Raw genomic sequence first — 17875 nt, forward strand, 5'->3', positions numbered from 1 at the left:
CAACAAAGCTAATTAGCCATTAATGAATTGAAGCAGAAACTTGAGATGCAATTTTGTCAATTGGAATAATAATAATAATATTAAGACACGTCTGATGATTAAAGAAAAGATTAATCGTCTTAAAAAAAATATCATTAGCAAACATGAGGATGGTCATTAGTTAACGCTATTGAAGTTTTTTTTTTTTTTTTTTTTCACAATTTTTTTTTTTTTTCTTTTAGTTTTTATTTATTTATGGATTAATCCATTTAATAAATCTTCTTCTTTTCGTCAATAGACAATTCACCAGCACCAGTGTTGACAATTAAAAGCAAACCACCAACAATCGACAAAGTTTGGAAGAATTCGTATCTCAAGAAATCTCTTTGTGGGTCCTTATAACCATAAGCCCAGAAGTAGTTGACGGAAATATTGTAAGCAGATAACAAGAAACCCAAGACAACGGCGGAGAATTTGGTCTTGAAACCAATGACAATGGAGATACAAGCCAAAGAACCAATCATAATGATGAAGAACTTACCAAAAGTCCAAGAAGACGAGAAAGTGAAACCAATGAAAAGCAAGACCAACATGATTCTCCCAGCCAAAAGGAAGTATCTCTTGTTATCCTTAGAGTCTACCATTGGTAAACCAGCAAGAGATCTTCTGTCCTTAACAATAGAATCGGAGAACGCTAACAACAAACCACCAATGACCGAGAAAGATCTCAACAAGAAAGAACTTTCAGTGAACAAACCGTAAAAGAAACCTTGGGAAAGAACGACCCCGATCAAGACACAAGTGGAGATGTCAGGTCTTTTTCTACCAATCAACATGGTGGAGGCAATGGCCATGACAACAACGTTGACGAAAAGGAACAGGACAACGATAAAGTAAGGAATGTGTCTATAAGTGTTCAAGTAAAACACTTGGTCGGACCATTGGGAGACAATTCTGATGGCATCTTCGTAGAAAGTAGCGACCATCAAGAATCTACCGATGGCAGGAACGTATGGCTTAACTGGACCAGAGTACGCGTCGACCAATTCTTCAACCTTGTTACTGTACAATTCGAATTTTTCACCCAAATTTTTGGCCAAATCGCCATTTTGGGAGGCTGATTGGGAACTGCCGTATTGATATTGGGGTTGGTAGCCGCCATATTGAGGTTGGAAGCCTGGAGCTGAGCCAGCAGCTGCTTGAGGTCTGAATTGAGCGGACATTTTGTTATGAATATATTATGTTATGAGGAGGGGGAGACGAGTCAATAATAATGGTAAATAAGGGTCAATCGCGAGGGGAAAGATAGACACTGACGGAAACAACAATTGATGGGAGTGCCAATTGCTCGAATAGAAATGAAGAGAAATGAGATGGAGTCAAGTAGTAATTGATGGATGATTGGAGAGCGTGAATCAACGAGGGGGCGAGAGACACATATTAAATAAATTACAGCGTTGGCCTGAATCATCGACAAAACATGGGTTACCCTGGCAAGACACATGGGTGCCGACCCATGGATACGGTGGGTTATTTGCCGTCAATGCAGTGTGGGCGGTACCACATACCATTGGCAGTGGGAATGGGGAAGGGTTTACACTGTGTGGCAGAGGACAACCATGGAATGTCTACCAGCCTGTATTTTATCTGTTGTATATATTCCAGGGAATGGATAGGCACGTCATTACTATTATCGAGGATATCCAGTGTCACGGCTATCCCCAGTATTAATAGATCACTGAGAATTCTTTTTGACGATAAATACTAATAACATTTCTGTTTCTATATATGGTTATACAATAAAAGCCTCTCCTGCGGTTATTATTGTCATGTCTTACACTACCGTTATCACTGTGATCGCTTCTTTATAAGATATCTGTCTGTCTGTCTGTCTGTCTGTCTGTCTGTCTGTCTGTCTGTCTTTCTGTTTCTCGTTCCTATGGCAGATACACAATCATCATGGTATTAGTACAGCGATAACTGATGGCAGCCATAATGACCTATCCATTAAATATAACCGTCGTAATAATAAAATAATAATACCAACCATGTATAATAAACCGTGAAAGATCTATCCTTTTGTCTCACTTTACCCGCCCACAGAACCTCTTTTAACTCCCGGGTAACTGTAATGATCTAAAATTTTTTTTTTTTTTTTTTTTTTCCAGCATCTAACGGTAGTAGTGGTCCAATAACCATCATATCAACACATAAGATCAATCAATAATAGCCAATAACCATGTCTACTATAGTCTTACCTTCCGCTAACGGTCAATCCACCGGGGCCACTGGCAAGTTCTCCGAACCAGTCCGTCGTCCTGTGGAACCAGTCGGTCGCTACTTCTTGGCCCACGCCGCCAGATCTATCAGAGGCCACACCTGGTCTGAATATGAACAATTGGAAGCCGCTAAGAACGCCAAACTTGTAGATGAATCAGAAGATAATGGCTTGGACCTCGATGACGAACAACCAGAAGATTTGTTGACCCATGACCCAAGAGAATGGAAAACCGCCGACTTGTACGCCACTTTGGGTTTGTCCAAGTACCGTCACAAGGCCACCACCGAAGACATCAGAGTTGCTTACAGAGACGCCGTGTTGAAGCATCATCCAGATAAGAAGGCCGAAAAGGGAGGAATCGACCAAGACGGGTTCTTCAAGATTGTCCAAAAGGCCTACGAGACTTTGATGGACCCAATCCAAAGAAGAAGATTCGACTCTGTCGACAAAAACGCCGATGTCGAGCCACCAGTCATCAAGTCCGAATACGATTTCTTCGAAGCCTGGGGACCAGTGTTCGCCTCGGAATCAAGATTCTCCAAGAAACAACCAGTTCCTCAATTGGGTGACAAGGAAACCGCCAAGGCCGATGTCGAAGCATTCTACAACTTCTGGTATAAATTCGACTCGTGGAGAACCTTTGAATTCTTGGACGAAGAAGCCCCAGATGATTCATCCAACAGAGACCACAAGCGTTACATTGAAAGAAAGAACAAGGCTGCCAGAGACAAGAAGAAGACCGACGACAACAAGAGATTGCTCAAATTGGTCGACAGAGCCATTGGTGAAGATCCAAGAATCAAGATGTTCAAGCAATTGGAAAAAGAAGCCAAGGCTAAGAGAAAGTGGGATAGAGAAGCTGATTCCAGAAAAGCCGCCGAAGAAGCTAAGGCCAAGGCTGAAGCTGAAGCCAAGGCTAAAGCCGAAGCTGAAGCCAAAGCTAAAGCTGATAAGGATGGTAAGAAGAAGTCCAAGGAAGCTGCTAAGAACGCTAAGAAGAAGAACAAGAGAGCCATCAGAGGTTCTGCTAAGGACGCCGGGTACTTTGGTGACGAAGGTAAAGCTGCAGCAATTGACGCAGAAATTGACTTGTTATTGGGCAGTTTCGATGATGTTACTTTGGCTGATGTTGCCGGTGCCATCACTAGTGATGCTAAGGCAGCTTTGACTAAAGCTGCTCAAGAATTGATTTCTGCTGGTAAGCTCCCAGCCGCTTCCATCAAGTATTTTGTTTAAGCTTGATTAATATATATTAAGCTGAACAGGAATAGTGTTTTATGAATATATTACCATAGATGAAACAATCGAATCGTATATTTTTCATTACTATTTGTAAAGAAATTATGTTTATAGACAAACAATAGCCTTCACGTGCGTTGCGTCAAAAATCAATCCAAAAAACGGTGCGATAATTGTTATTTATTTTTATGTGCCGCCGTCACAACTTTGTTATATGTCAAGTGGAACAACACAAACACCGTTTGCTTAACGAAAGACGACAATAGTATAGGCTACGGACCCTTTTCTTGTTATTTTTTTTTAAAAAAAAAATAAAATTAACCAAATGTCTGAAACAGAGCATCCCAAAGGGATTTTGAGAAACAGCGAAACCCATGACTACTCTCATCCGGTGAACAGTGATTATGATAGAAAGCTTGTTTTAGAAAACACCAAGAAGAACGCCGAATTATTCAAACAAACTTCGAGTGAAGGGGATAAAATCAGAGAGGAAATTGCCAGGAAGAAGAAACTCCATGATGACGGTGTGCATTTCAATAAGGAGAACTTGGAAGAAAATGATAAATTGAAAGCATCAATGACGTTCACCAAGATCGACGAACCAAAGACACCGTACCAAGGCCCAATCAGCGAGGAGAACGATTATTATAGAGATGATAACGAAGACGATGAGAATGATAAACAGGCAAAGGAAAATGGCGGATCAATACCAGACTTCTCTTTAGGGGAAGGGGAATGTGATGTTTCTGAAGGAGAAGTGTTTTTGGATTCTTTACATGGTAGTAAAATTATTCCTTCAGAAAAAGAAGAAATCAATGAACCATATCCAGAAGCCGAAAAAGAATTGAGTCCTGAAGAATTGAAGCATAAAAAGTTTGAAGAAATGAGAAAGAAACATTATCATAATGAAGTTATCAATCCTTTAAAAATGGCATCGGTGTTGACCGAAGAAGAAGATGATGAGGAAGAAGATTAATTAATTAAACAATAGGTTACAAATTTATGAGATTTTTTTTTTTTTTTTTAAAAAAAGAAAATTATTATTATTGAAAGAATTTCAAAAAAGAATCAAGTAAACAAACCCTTTTTTTCCCAAAAATTTGACCGTTTACTTATCTAGTGGTATGTGATTACTGCTAGTCAAAATATTTGATGCTTGATTTATATATCTCTTTATTAAAAATGTGTGTTCTTTTTCACTTCTCTCTCTGATTTCATTTTATGATTTATAGTATGGTTTTTCTGGAAGTGGATGGATATATGTTGACTAGTATGTCTACCTGTCTTTTACGTTTTTCAGCAAATGCAACATTCGTTTGTATCTGGCTCTCCTTTATTTATAGCTAGCTACCTTACAAGATGGAATATACCAATATATCGTTGGAATAATGAGTTTTCAAAATATGTATTGTCAACGTTGATCTAAATCATTTAAACACCTAACATTAACCTTAACTTGGAAACTACCACCTCCCTAAGTCATTTGAATTTTTATCATTAATATAATAGACGAAACAATAGTTATGTGCCAATAACTCGATTGGTAAATTTTGGTGGTTTATGGAATGAGGTGAACTTATGAAGCTTACATGGGCTTCGCGGCGGTGGAAATGTAAATATTAATTTTGGCAAGCATTATGCCATAAATTCACTAATCAATGGGGTTTTAGTTTTTCACTTGTAACACATCACTCAAATTAATAATGAATGTATTCGCAACCTATTGTATGAATAATAATATATAATAGATGTCACCTATTAATCTCCCTTATAATACCAGCAGACTCTCAAACACGTGACCATACCACTTTTTTCCAATTTTCAGGGACAACGAAGGAAAGCAAAAAAAAACAACACTTCTAACATTTTGATTATGATATCTTATTACTGTTCTAAATCCTGGGAGAATAATAATAATAATATTCAGATTTTAACAACTGCTTATAGTTTATTTCTATTTCCTTTTAGTTTTATCATACTCAACCATTGAATCCACCAGATAATCAAGCCCCAATCCCACATATTTTTTTTATATATATATCATATACATCATGTCTGAAGCTACAGTGACCTTGATCAGTTCTGACAAGCAGAAATTCCAAGTTTCCAAGAAAGTTGCCGAAAAGTCCGTGTTGATCAAGAACTTGATTAGTGATATGAATCAAGATGATGATGACGATGACGAAGAAGAAATGAATATTCCTGTCCCAAATGTCAGAGCCGCGGTGTTGCAAAAAGTGATTGAATGGGCCGAACACCACAAGGACACCAACTTCCCAGACGTTGATGACGAAGACACCAGAAAATCTACCCCAGTTGATGAATGGGACAAGAAGTTTTTGGAAGTGGACCAAGAAATGTTGTACGAGATCATTTTGGCCGCTAACTACATGAACATTAGACCACTATTGGATGCCGGGTGCAAGATTGTTGCGGAAATGATCAGAGGCAAATCCCCAGATGAGATTAGAAAAATCTTCAACATTGACAATGATTTCACTCCTGAAGAAGAAGCCGCCATAAAGAGAGAGAATGAATGGGCTGAAGACCGTTAATTGACGGATACCAAAAAGGCACAAGCAAAAGGAGAAGAGGAAGCAAGAGTTTGAGAAATAGTTATTACTATTCTTTTTTTTTTTTTCTTTCTCCTTTTCTTCTTTATTATTATTATTATTATTATGTTTGTTGGCTTTTAAGTAATGTGTTTTATGCTATATTATTCTCTACGGTTTCCCTTTTATTTGTTTTTTATTGTATAATGTGATGCCCGAATTGTTATTATTTTTTTTTGTATTTCCCCATCTATATTTTGTATTTTTGGGGTCGACTATTGTAAATGCCATCAAAGAAATGGTATCAATATCAATAATAGCTCATCGGTGGCGATTTTCCCATTTCATTGACGTCCCTCGCAAGGGTTATGTACCCGTCGCCAGTGGCATTAAGAATTTGGGGGGGATTTTTAGACTCCCTTCATCGCTACTACATACAGCGTCAGAACAGATAGATATAGTTGAAAACCCCACAAGTATCTACAGCACCAATGATTACTTGAAGATTGCGTATCTATTTATCTATCATGTACTTGATCCATTCCATAGCAAAGCTCGTGGTGCTCGTTATATTCTGGCCCCTCACCTTGATCATCAAAAGCTATACCAATTATCATACTTTCAAGACCCTCCAGCAATTCAAGAAAGATCTTCGGAACACCACCACTTACGAACAATGGTTAGGAATTGTCGAGCAGATCGATAAATTTTTAGGCAAAGACGAGTGGCGGAAAAATTACGTTTCCAAAAAATTCGATTATCGATTGATTTCTGATCGAATTGTCTCGTTACGTCATGCTAGAGACGCCAATGACATTGGAAGAATTATTTCGTTATTGAATAGTAGCACCATTCGCAATTTTGGAGGGATAACCGACAAGAATCTATTTAATAACAGTTATATGGGGACGAAATTCATCATCCACGAATACATTGCCGAAGTACTAAAAAGTTTGGAATTTATCCATCAATATGACGATGCAAATTGTGCGGAAAATGATTTGATCATTTATAAACTTCGGGCGTTCCATAATGCTAAACAAACCTTAGGAAATACCGCGTTGATTTTACAAGGAGGGTCGATGTTTGGAATGTATCATTTAGGGGTGATTAAAACATTATCCAAAAATAATTTGTTACCGAAAATCATTAGTGGGAGTTATTTTGGGTCGGTATTTGGATGTTTAATTTGTGTTAGTTGTTTGAATAACCATCGTGGTTCACAAAACGATTTTTTTGACAGGTTTACCGATGAGCTTATAAGATTTGGATTACAACATGAACCCCAGGTATTTGATTCGAAACGGGAAAGCTGGTTAGAATTCTTGCTCAAGTTTTATCACAAGACTTACACCCCGGAGATTTTGTTGTTGATGAAATATGTCGAACATTATTTGGAGGACTTGACATTTGAAGAATTGTACAGCAAAACCGGGAAGATTTTAAACTTGATCATTCATTCTACCGATAAATCTTTGCCGACGATTTGCAATTATATTACCACCCCCAACATGATTGTTCGTAGTGCAATGTTTGCGTCGATTGGTAGTGATATTATGGGAGACGAAATCCTGATATTGGTGAAGAATTTGAAAAACGAAGTTGTCGAATGGAGCGAGTTCAATTTGTTCACCAGGTCGTCACAGACAATTATTCAAGATGGCAATAATAATATTTTCACAATTTCTAACGAAGAGAGTGTTGATAGCAAGACCAGATTTTTGGGCCCCCACGAAATCAACAATGAGCCGAAATCCCCGTATGAGCGATTAACCGAGCTTTTTAATGTCAACCATTTCATTGTCAGTTTGGCTCGGCTTTATTTCAAACCTTTGGTGATCAATGATATACGGCACGATTTGCATTTTGTGAGGCCGTTGAATGATGTGGATAAGATTATTGAAGAGGCCAAAGAGAAACGGATTCAACGAAAGCAGAAGCGGGCCGATGATAATAAGTCAATGATTACTACACCGGCAATAAGTCGAATAAGTACGATCATTGATTTGATTGAATTTCAAAAAGTTGCTGACAGTCTTGATGATGATGAAGAGGTAGCTATTGAGAGTGATGATGATGATGATGATGATGATGATGAAGAAGAAGGGATTGAAGACAGTCAGAATTTTTTGAAAGATTTGACGGTTAATAATCCGTTAGAAATTTGGTTATTACCGGTGACAATACTTATTAGTTTGGCGGTGAATCTCATGATCAATGTGACGACGTTGATTGCCACGCCATCTTATACTTATATCAATATTTCCAAGAACATTCAGAAGATCATTAACATGGAGATCCAATATCGGTTTAATTTGCTCACCGATTTGGAATTTTTCAAACTGCTTCGGATATTCCAATTATTGAAGAAATTGACGGTCGATGAGAAGACTCCGAAATTGAGCAGTAGTGAGATCACGATTGTTCCGAACGTGTGGGACTTTATCAGTATTTGGAAGACGATCTTTATTATTAATGATATTAACGAGGAGAGTATTACCGAGAGTATTGATAGCGCGATCAAGTTTGGAGAAAAGAGTGTGTGGGCGTTATTGCCGATCTTGAAGGTGAGGTGTGAGGTAGAGTTTGTGCTAGATGATTTGTATGACGATACCAAAGCTTTGAGGGAGATTTGATATATACATATATATATATTATATATGTATTATATATGTGTACTTTTATGTGGGTGAATAGTGGTGATGATGTATAACAACGATCCACAAATATGGGTGGGATACGGCACAACTGTCGCGTGCACACAATGAGCTTTGTTGAAAGGAAAGGAACGACCCAGAGATCGGTGGGGACGGTCGAAAAGGGAAATGATTCACAACAAGATTGTTTATATTGCCAGGGTAGGCAGGAGGGGGAGGGGGGAGTTGAGCAACCGCACTAAAAAAGAAACAAAACACAAAAATAAGTAATTCCACCCCACTGATTCCAAAACACCACTAAAAAAATAATAATAATTTCAACCATCATCGATTGCTGCGACGGTTTTCTGTGAGTGGAGAGGAGAAGTTGTGTACATCCCCGTTATCCCGGTAATGAGTATTCCCTTGCAATCAATCAATCAATCATCACAACACAACACACCACACATTGGGACCAGATATCCTGCTACGAGGATTGCCCAACAATTGTTGGGGAATGCGGTTGAACAGACAGGAAAATCTTGCCTGGCACTTTGCTCTGGTGGATTGCAGGAAAACTTTCTTCCCACGAAGAAAATAAAAAAAAAAAAAAAAAATTTTTTAGCGTTATGCATGCAGCGGCACAAACAAAAGGAAAAAAACCTTAACATTTCATTATTATGAGTTCTTATGACCTTTCTTACTTCAACTATATATTCACGGTGGGGCCCTGTGATGGTATACATTTTTTTTTTTTACTGTTCTTCTTCTTCTTCTTCTTCTTCTTCTTCTTTTCTCTATTAATTGTCCAAAATGTCGTTTTTCTCTCCAGCAACCATCACTGCTTTGATTCAAAGCCAAACCGACAATGCTGCCATCGGCACTGGGTTGATTCCTTTATTAAAAATGACCAAGGAAAAGTATGGTACCGTCCCAGCTTACTTGGAAAAGGCCGTCCAAGCCATCTTGCCTGCTACTTTTGGTGGCTACCCAACCTCGGCTGACATTGCCCCAAGTGCAGTGTTCCTCGCAGTGTTTATCGTCTTGACCGCCGGCCACTGTTATGTGTTTGCCAAAAACTGGTCCAGAGGCCATCGTTTTTACGTGTCGCTCGCCGTCATCCTTTACGGGTTCATGAACTGGATTGGTTACGCCCTTAGAATCTCTTGGGCCCAGAATATGCAAAGAGTCCATACCGGGTTGGCCAGTACCGTGTTGCTTTTGTGTAGTACCGTGTTGTTGGCCGGGACTAACTTGGTGTTGGCCCAAAGAATTTACACTTGGAGACACCCAAAGATTGGATCTTCCAAGGTTTTCGAATACGGAATGTACTTTATTTACTTCCTTGTCCTTGGAACCATCATCATGGGGGTTGTCTCTGGGGTTGTCCCATACTTGTACTTTTTAAGTGAAGAACGTTTCAACATGTGCAAGAAGGTTGCCAGAGCTGCTGGTTTGTTGACCGTCCTTTACTCTTTTGGCGCGGTTGGTTTGTTGATTTTGGCATTTGTCCATCCTCCAAAACAAAAGGACCCTAACTTTGCCGTTTACCAACCATGGTGGATCCAATCTTTTGGTATTTGCTACTTTGTTCCAAAAGGTTCTGCCAAGATTGCCAGAGACACTTTTGTCGAAAGACCAGACCACCACAAGAAGGCTGTCAGAGTCATTGCCAGTACCACCCAACATTACACCACCGTTGAAGAAATCAAGACTTTGGAAGAAGAAGCTGCCCCAAGCTTGCACCACAACTGGAGTATTTTGATTATTTGCTTGACCACCGTGTTGTTGTTGATTTCTTCTTGTTTCAGATGCGCTTCTCTTTTCATTGACAAGCAAGTGTATGAACAAACCTTTATTTTCAAGCCAGTGGTTTTGTACTGTACCCACGGGCTTTTGGAATTCTTGGTTTTGGTTTTGTACTTGGTTACCAGAATCGATCTTAGATTTTACAAGCCAGACCATTTAAAAATGGGTGCTACTACCGTTGCCACCACTTCTGACGATACCAACAACTCCAACAACTCTTCTTATGAAAAAGAAGTCGATGCTGTTTCAACCAACAGACCAACCGAAGCCGCTGTTTCTGAAGCCCCAGCTGCTGCTGAAGAAGAAGTCAACAAGGTTGGAACTCCAGTTGAAGAAAAGGCTTAATGATGTTTGATCTTTGTTTTTAATTGTTTTTTATTATTTATTTATTTATTTATTTATTTATTTATTTCTACGAATGCTACGTGCCTCAAGATGTGTTTTATTGTCCATCGTTTAGTTTCTAATTTTTTCTTTTTTTTTTTTTTTTACATATATATATATATATAGTAATCTTTCAGGCCACCAACTTAATGATATCTTTTATTTATTTTTACTTTAAATTGATATATATATATATATATATATATATATATATTTATACAATAAGAATAATAAAGTTGAAAAGAAAAAGAACAGGAACAAGAAAAAAACAACAACAATACCCTAGTTGTTAATGTACATCATATGTATGGCTCGTCCAAATATGCTAAGTGATTATTACTTGGAAGCACGTAGAATAAAAATTTTCTGTTGCAATGCATGCACCTAAGTGCAAATTTGCATGAAACAGGGGAAAAAAAACCAACCAGACAAAGCTAACTGTTGAATTTGTACACTAGTTTGATGGCTGGTCAATTACCCAATTGATAGATAAGATTCTTTTGAAATTGTTTCTATTTTTGGTGAAGAACACTTTCCTCAATTGGAATCGCATATTCGTAATTTTTTTTTTCATTCTCCTCTTTCTCATATGAGATGTATCTAATGTATTTATATATATTTATGGACAATCATATCGGATGATTTGTTTAGTATAACGTGAAAAACATAGGCAATTTGGGAAATCCATTAGTCAACTCTTGAAAGAAAAAAAAAAACGATTCCCTGACCATCAAACATGATTGTGATAGTTATATATATATATATATATATATATGCTAAATTGTATCTGAAACAAAAAGCAAACCCATGAATAGCTAGCGGTCTCGAGAAGTAGTACGAATCACAAAAGTCCAATGGCGATGATCATCGAGGGTAAAGCAGTCTCATCTCCTGTACTACGCTGTTTAGCTTGCAAATTTAGCTTGTAAATCACTAGAAGAAATATATGTAATAAAGATCTTTATAGATACGCCTATTGGAATCGACAGTGTTTCATAATCTGCCAGGAATACTACGACTGACATGGATAAGCAAAATTAATGAAGGAGAAGAAAATGTAGCGAAAAAATGGGATGAAGCAAACAACAGATAATTCTGCGACTGGGGAGCTACTGTTTATCATGTAAAGAACATGGAGGGAACCGTCTATATTAAAAAGAAGGGTAAGTTGCTGGCGAACGATCGGAAGCGTTGTAGAATAGCTGTTACGAGAGCTTACTAATACAACATCGTGCTATCATTATCTGCTACAAAAGCTTGCCAATATGACTACGGTTATTAAAGTATTATTACCCATCCACCCATAATGGTTGTAACCACCACAGTGGTATTCAATATCAGGTGACACAGCACTTGGTGAATGTGGATAATAAAGCATTGGCACAGCCATATATCGTAGTAAGATAATAATAATAATAATAACAATAATAATAACAATAATAACAACAACCTTTATCATAGATATGACTTACAGACCAATCATAACAAGCAAGGCAGCACAGCAAGCACGGCTATCTTATTGCACCCCGGGTGGAGCACCCGGTCTCGTTTCTTATCGAAAAGATCAGCAGGAAAAAAAAAAAAAAAAAAAGGCAGTGATGATTGTAATGGAAAAACCCCGGTGGGTGAATAAATATATAATTAAACAACACCAACAGGACACAAATAACCACTCGCCCTTGGTATCTGCCCCTTCTGGCTCGCATAGATATTGCCACCAACCAACCATTAATAATCATCTTATTACCAAGGTATTAATTACACTCTCCTTCCTTTATTTTTGATGTTGATAAGATCGCAATTCGGAGTAGGCTCATCGGTATACTACTAATACGGCATTATTGTTTTTTCCCCCCTTAAAAGATTAGTAAACCCGTCAATATATTGATCTTCATTAAAAAATTTAATTTTCTTTTATCTCTGAAGCCTCTTCTTCTTCTTCTTCTTCTTCTTCTTCTTCTTCCTTTCATTTCTACAACCTCGACAAATACTCTTTCTCAGATTATCCTGGTCATTTCATTGATGTTGTCGTCGCCATCATGTCCAATAATAACACTTACAACCCCATTCAAGATTATCCCAGGATCCGATTGCCTGGATGGGTCGATGAGATCTCCCCAGAATACAAGCGACTAAGGATTGCCATCACTAGAAAATACGGATGGATCTCATTCTTCTCGTCAACCTTCATATTACTTTGCATGGCCATCGTGAATTACGTTTACAAAACACATTATTACGCCATCAGCAAAAGGCTAAAAAAATTCTATCACAGCCATTCCCCGGTATATGGGTTTATCGTCAACTCACGAATCTCTCAGATCGTTGCCTTTTGGTCTGTTTATTCCCTATTGATCCTTACTCCCGAGTTGAATTACGATCTAATGTTCCTTACCAAAAGATTGGGGAGATTGGCAGTGACCTTGATGCCGTTGTTATTATTTTTAACTATTAGACCATCACCTATGCCAAAAAATTTATATCTCAGTTTATTACCAGTGCACAAATGGGTTTCAAGAATTGTGGTATGCCAATCACTTTTGCACTCCATTTTTTACACCGCCAGTTATTTCCATAAACAAACATTATCGAAAATTTGGAAAAAACGGCAAATTTTGGGATGGATCCCCATGGCGGCATTCCTAATGATAGCAATTACCTCATTAAGTCCAATTAGAAGAAAATATTTCAAATTTTTTTATATCAATCATTACCTTCTAACTTGGGTCTCGGTGATTTGTTTATTCTTCCACTCAAAACCTCCGGCAAACCTCGCGACTTTTTTGAATGTCGCGGTATTGATTTATCAAATCTACCTTCGGTTCACCAATACTTCTTTGGTAAAGCTCCAGATCATTCCATTATCTCCAAACTTGAAGGTCATTGAGATCGCCAAGCTGTCAATTCCAGAAGGTCGGTTCGAATTCAAACATTCCATCATGCCTTGTTCACATCTCAGAATGCAAAAACGATATACTAATCCGCTAATAAACTGGTGGTATAGGTTCATTTCTCCATTGGCCCATCCTTACACTATCGCGTCGCTTCCCAGCGACAATTCTATCGTATTGGTGGTTAGAAATACCAAGTTCGATTTGAATAATATCGACGAATACTATATTACCGGCACGTATGATCCCGACCTCGAATTTGTGGAATTTACTGAGAAACGTGATGATTTTATTAGCCGTCCTGTCAATAGCCACCACTCTTTTAGCAGATGGTTCAAAGACTCGCCGATCAAGAAATCACTTTTGAAAAACTCCAACATCGTGACCCTTACCTCATATTATAAAGTTTCGGCGTCCAGAATGTTGATGATCATTGGCGGGTCAGGGATATCTGTGGCATTACCATTACTCAGAATTTTGAGCATTCAAGGGATCCCTTCGAAAATCATTTGGGTTATCAAGGATATTCAAGATTTGAGACTTTTCAAACATTTTAAAAATATCGATGTCAATGCCATTGAAATCTATTTGACCAGCAAGACTTATAAATTTGAACATCTTCGAGAAAATATTTTAAGACTCGACGAATTGCTATTTGATAAATTGGATGATCATGAAAATAATGCCAGCGTTTTACCAATGATATCGATTAACGGGGTTAAAGACCTGGATTACGATACTAGAGAGGTTGATTTTACGAACTTTGGGGCCACGATGCCGCCAGTTGAGGAGAATGACCTTGGTGATAAACATAATTATTTCACGGTACCAATAATTAGAAAGACAAGGAGATCAAAATCGTTGTCATCGGTCGACACCCCACCTTGTTATGATGATTTGTTCAAAAGGAAAAGACTTTCGGGGAAGAAATCGATCAAGGATTTGATTACTGACAGATTGAATTTGGATACATTTCGTAAAGATCACCAAGAAAATGCTGATGATGATGATGATATCCAAGGCTCTAATGCCGATAATGTGGGGATTAATATTTCGAAATATTCAAACAATTACGACACAAAAATTAAGCAAGAGCGGGTACTCAATAAGAGCAAATCTATTCTGGGGAACTTGTTAACCTCAGACCTTGACACCATTTCTAATTACGGGTCGATCAACCACGACGACCACGAACCATTATTGCCCAGGACAAGTTCCAAGATTTGGAAAACCAATGAGGAATTCAAATTACCAATCATCATCAAAGCCGATAGAGCTTCCAATGGACAGTATGCCAGTATTGTCAAACAGCTCAAGATTTATAGAGGAAGACCGGTTTTAGGACAAAATGAGTTTAACTGGTGCCTCAACCATTTTTGTACCGGCACTTCTGAAAATTCTTCGATAAATACGGATTTCAATGCTATTGAAGAAGAGGAAACTTCTGATCTTTTACATCCTCCCGGAGGTAGTAGCCACTACCATCAAAAGAGACATGTCGATCGATCACCATCTAATGGGTCACACGCGGTTGTTGAGTGTTGTAAAGATATGGGATCGGTTGATCTTGATGAAATTCTTGAGAAAGTCTGGGTCGTTGGGGTGGGTCCCGAAGGATTAACCAAGAAGGCCAAGCTATGGGCCAGAGAAAATAGGTTGAACTTCCATGATGAGAGTTTTTCTGTTTGAAAAAAGGGATGTATATTTTCTATTGTATGATTTGTATTTTAGTTATCTATTATATATATATATATATACCTAATACGTTTCAGTGTCAGAACTCCAAACAGTCAATGTAGGGCTGTTTGACGTCTATTATGGGTGATTTATGTCACCGGGTAACGGTGGAAGGCTTGGACAGTATGCAACGTACAAGAAAACGAAGAAAAAAAAACTAAGCAGATCTGTTTTACCACACCTGAAATTTGACTAACTATTTGTTTTCTTTCGCTGGTTATTCTTTTCTTTCTTTTATTAATACTTCCCACTAGGTAAACCATTGCTTGTATTTTCATACTACCCGCCTTTTCACTCTCTTGTTTTATAGATATACATGCCACTCCGCTAGAAGAAGTTGTTCTGTGCGTTTCAAAAAAAATCAACCCAACGTTTCTTTTGTTTTACTCCAGAAATGCCAAAGAATATCATCTCCAAGAAGTTCCTGCAACTTTTATATTCGTTCAATACCAATGACAGATACGCCGACTATGGTGGCGATGGAGCTGGCTCTTCATCATCAAAGCTGAGGAAATCAAGTCAGCGAGGGTTCCTGCATTCGTCGAAAGACTTGATCTCGTCTCCCACCCTCAATGGTGGTGCCACCACCACCACCGCATCATCATCCCGAAGAAGTTCATGGTTTGGGTCGCCGAAATTAACGTCCCCGGTATTAGATCATTCGTTCAATTCTCCTAATATGGCTCTTTCCGGAGACTTTGATATCCATAACGAAGGGGTGAGCGAGACGATTTTGGCGTGGCGACACGTTGAATTATGGACTAATAAGCATCATAGCGATTTAAATGAGACTTTAAATCCCCCGGTGACGAGAAATGATATTGGGATGGCAGAAAAGGATTTGAACATCGAGTTTCCTCCGTCGGTGGTGACGAGTCTTAGGATCCACGACGGGCAAGATTTCACCGGGTCATTTAAGGATTATTGCGGGTTATTTTTTGGATTGGAATTGATGTCGCTTGACAAAGTGGTGGAAATGACGAAAAACTGGCGGAAAGTTTCTGATAAAGTCCTTGATTCGATCGTGCAAAACAAACTTAATCACGATATTCTCATGGGGTTAAAATCCCCGGAATTGACCCACGATTCAGAGTTTCATAAACGTACACACAAAGAAAAACAGCGCAGCACCAGTGCGGCAAATTACCAATCATTAGAGACTTTCAACTACGAGGTAAACCCTAACTTGGAGCGTGATTTAGAGAAAACTACTTTACAATATGATATCACTGAGAAAGAAGCCAATATTAGAGGGGTCAAATCAAGTTTGTTGAATCAATTATCGGTCCCTCCAAATGCCATTCATGGAACTTACGCTCATAGAGATTGGATCCCCCTCTTGACTGATAATTCCGGGAATCACGTTGCTGTGGATTTATCGCCTGCCCCTGATGGGACTTATGGCCAAGTGATTTTATTTGGTAGAGAGTTTGATACTAAATACGTCGTGGCACCAACCTGGGGGGATTTCATGTTGAATTTTGCTAAAGATTTGGAAAGTGGTAATTATATCATTAGAAGTGATGAACTAGTCGATGATATCATGGCCGGAGAAGGGGAGTTATGTTATTATAGTCGTGAAACCAAGCAAGAAATGGGGTATTTTGAAGTAATGAAGCAAAGAGCAGTCGAAGCATGGCAGGCCCAACAACAGATCAAAATTTCAAAAAGGCAGCATAGTAAACCAGCCTCTATGGTGGTCGGTGGTGAGGAAGAGGTTGGACTTTATAATGATAATACCAAGAATTATTCGTACGAAGAAAGTGAATTGTTAGATATTCCCGAAGGATCGGCGTTGAATTCCAGCTTCACCTTCGATGATATCAGTGGATTACACTTGGAAGAGTCGTCCAGGATTGTGTCGCCAACAAGACTGGAATCCCCAGTGAAGAATTTGGTGAATATTTTGGAAGAGGAGCCGTCGATGGAGAATCCTGCAAAAAATAACCCCTATTCTTCAACATCACTGTCGACAATTGTCAGTCCTGAAGAAGTCGAATTGAAAGTGGTGCATCAAGATACTCTTCCCGCAAATGACGATGATGATGCAATTGGTAAATTGGCAGGGAACTTTGAAAGTATTGCAATTTGAACAATTTGTTTTATGAATGGAAACTTTTTTTTTTTTTTTTTTTTTATTATTATTATTATAATTAGTTTTTCTTGTTTCTCCTTGTATTTTTCGATTTTTTTTATTGTTATTTTTTTTTCCTTTCGCATTGTCGCTTATTATTGTTGTTACATTATTATTTTGGTTTTTACGTCTTGTTTCTATAGTTCATGTCATCATAGATTAGATGATTTCTTTTTTTTTTATCGTTTTTTTTTTTTTTACAGTCATACCCATCATAAAAATATTTAAACGTC

The 17875-nt window shown here is 38.2% G+C and overlaps 8 protein-coding genes across 8 annotated transcripts; 7 read left to right on the forward strand and 1 right to left on the reverse strand. All coding sequences in view use genetic code 12, as the record gives it.

The window, feature by feature from the left end:
• Positions 1-248: 248 nt before the first annotated feature.
• Positions 249-1202, reverse strand: ERV29 (the record flags this gene model as incomplete). The annotated part of the gene is made up of 1 exon (XM_064994347.1): positions 249-1202. One exon carries the CDS (start codon positions 1200-1202, stop codon positions 249-251), a length of 954 nt encoding a protein of 317 aa, XP_064850419.1.
• Positions 1203-2218: 1016 nt separating this feature from the next.
• On the forward strand, positions 2219-3496 carry ZUO1 (zuotin; the record flags this gene model as incomplete). Its single annotated transcript, XM_064994348.1, has 1 exon — positions 2219-3496. The coding sequence occupies one exon, from the start codon at positions 2219-2221 to the stop codon at positions 3494-3496; it is 1278 nt and encodes a 425-aa protein (XP_064850420.1).
• Positions 3497-3824: 328 nt separating this feature from the next.
• On the forward strand, positions 3825-4475 carry GLC8 (PP1-complex regulatory subunit GLC8; the record flags this gene model as incomplete). The annotated part of the gene is made up of 1 exon (XM_064994349.1): positions 3825-4475. One exon carries the CDS (start codon positions 3825-3827, stop codon positions 4473-4475), a length of 651 nt encoding a protein of 216 aa, XP_064850421.1.
• A 1075-nt stretch (positions 4476-5550) lies between these two features.
• On the forward strand, positions 5551-6054 carry SKP1 (SCF ubiquitin ligase subunit SKP1; the record flags this gene model as incomplete). Its single annotated transcript, XM_064994350.1, has 1 exon — positions 5551-6054. One exon carries the CDS (start codon positions 5551-5553, stop codon positions 6052-6054), a length of 504 nt encoding a protein of 167 aa, XP_064850422.1.
• Positions 6055-6578: 524 nt separating this feature from the next.
• TGL3 (bifunctional triglyceride lipase/lysophosphatidylethanolamine acyltransferase) lies at positions 6579-8687 on the forward strand (the record flags this gene model as incomplete). The annotated part of the gene is made up of 1 exon (XM_064994351.1): positions 6579-8687. The coding sequence occupies one exon, from the start codon at positions 6579-6581 to the stop codon at positions 8685-8687; it is 2109 nt and encodes a 702-aa protein (XP_064850423.1).
• Positions 8688-9500: 813 nt separating this feature from the next.
• Positions 9501-10841, forward strand: DASC09_007490 (DUF3112 domain-containing protein; the record flags this gene model as incomplete). Its single annotated transcript, XM_064994352.1, has 1 exon — positions 9501-10841. One exon carries the CDS (start codon positions 9501-9503, stop codon positions 10839-10841), a length of 1341 nt encoding a protein of 446 aa, XP_064850424.1.
• Positions 10842-12919: 2078 nt separating this feature from the next.
• On the forward strand, positions 12920-15460 carry FRE8 (putative ferric-chelate reductase; the record flags this gene model as incomplete). The annotated part of the gene is made up of 1 exon (XM_064994353.1): positions 12920-15460. The coding sequence occupies one exon, from the start codon at positions 12920-12922 to the stop codon at positions 15458-15460; it is 2541 nt and encodes an 846-aa protein (XP_064850425.1).
• Positions 15461-15902: 442 nt separating this feature from the next.
• SMI1 (Smi1p) lies at positions 15903-17600 on the forward strand (the record flags this gene model as incomplete). The annotated part of the gene is made up of 1 exon (XM_064994354.1): positions 15903-17600. The coding sequence occupies one exon, from the start codon at positions 15903-15905 to the stop codon at positions 17598-17600; it is 1698 nt and encodes a 565-aa protein (XP_064850426.1).
• Positions 17601-17875: the final 275 nt, after the last annotated feature.

The sequence above is a fragment of the Saccharomycopsis crataegensis genome (genome assembly GCF_037102585.1).
Source record: "Saccharomycopsis crataegensis DNA, jcf7180000000072, whole genome shotgun sequence".
Taxonomy (NCBI): Eukaryota; Fungi; Ascomycota; class Saccharomycetes; order Ascoideales; family Saccharomycopsidaceae; genus Saccharomycopsis; species Saccharomycopsis crataegensis.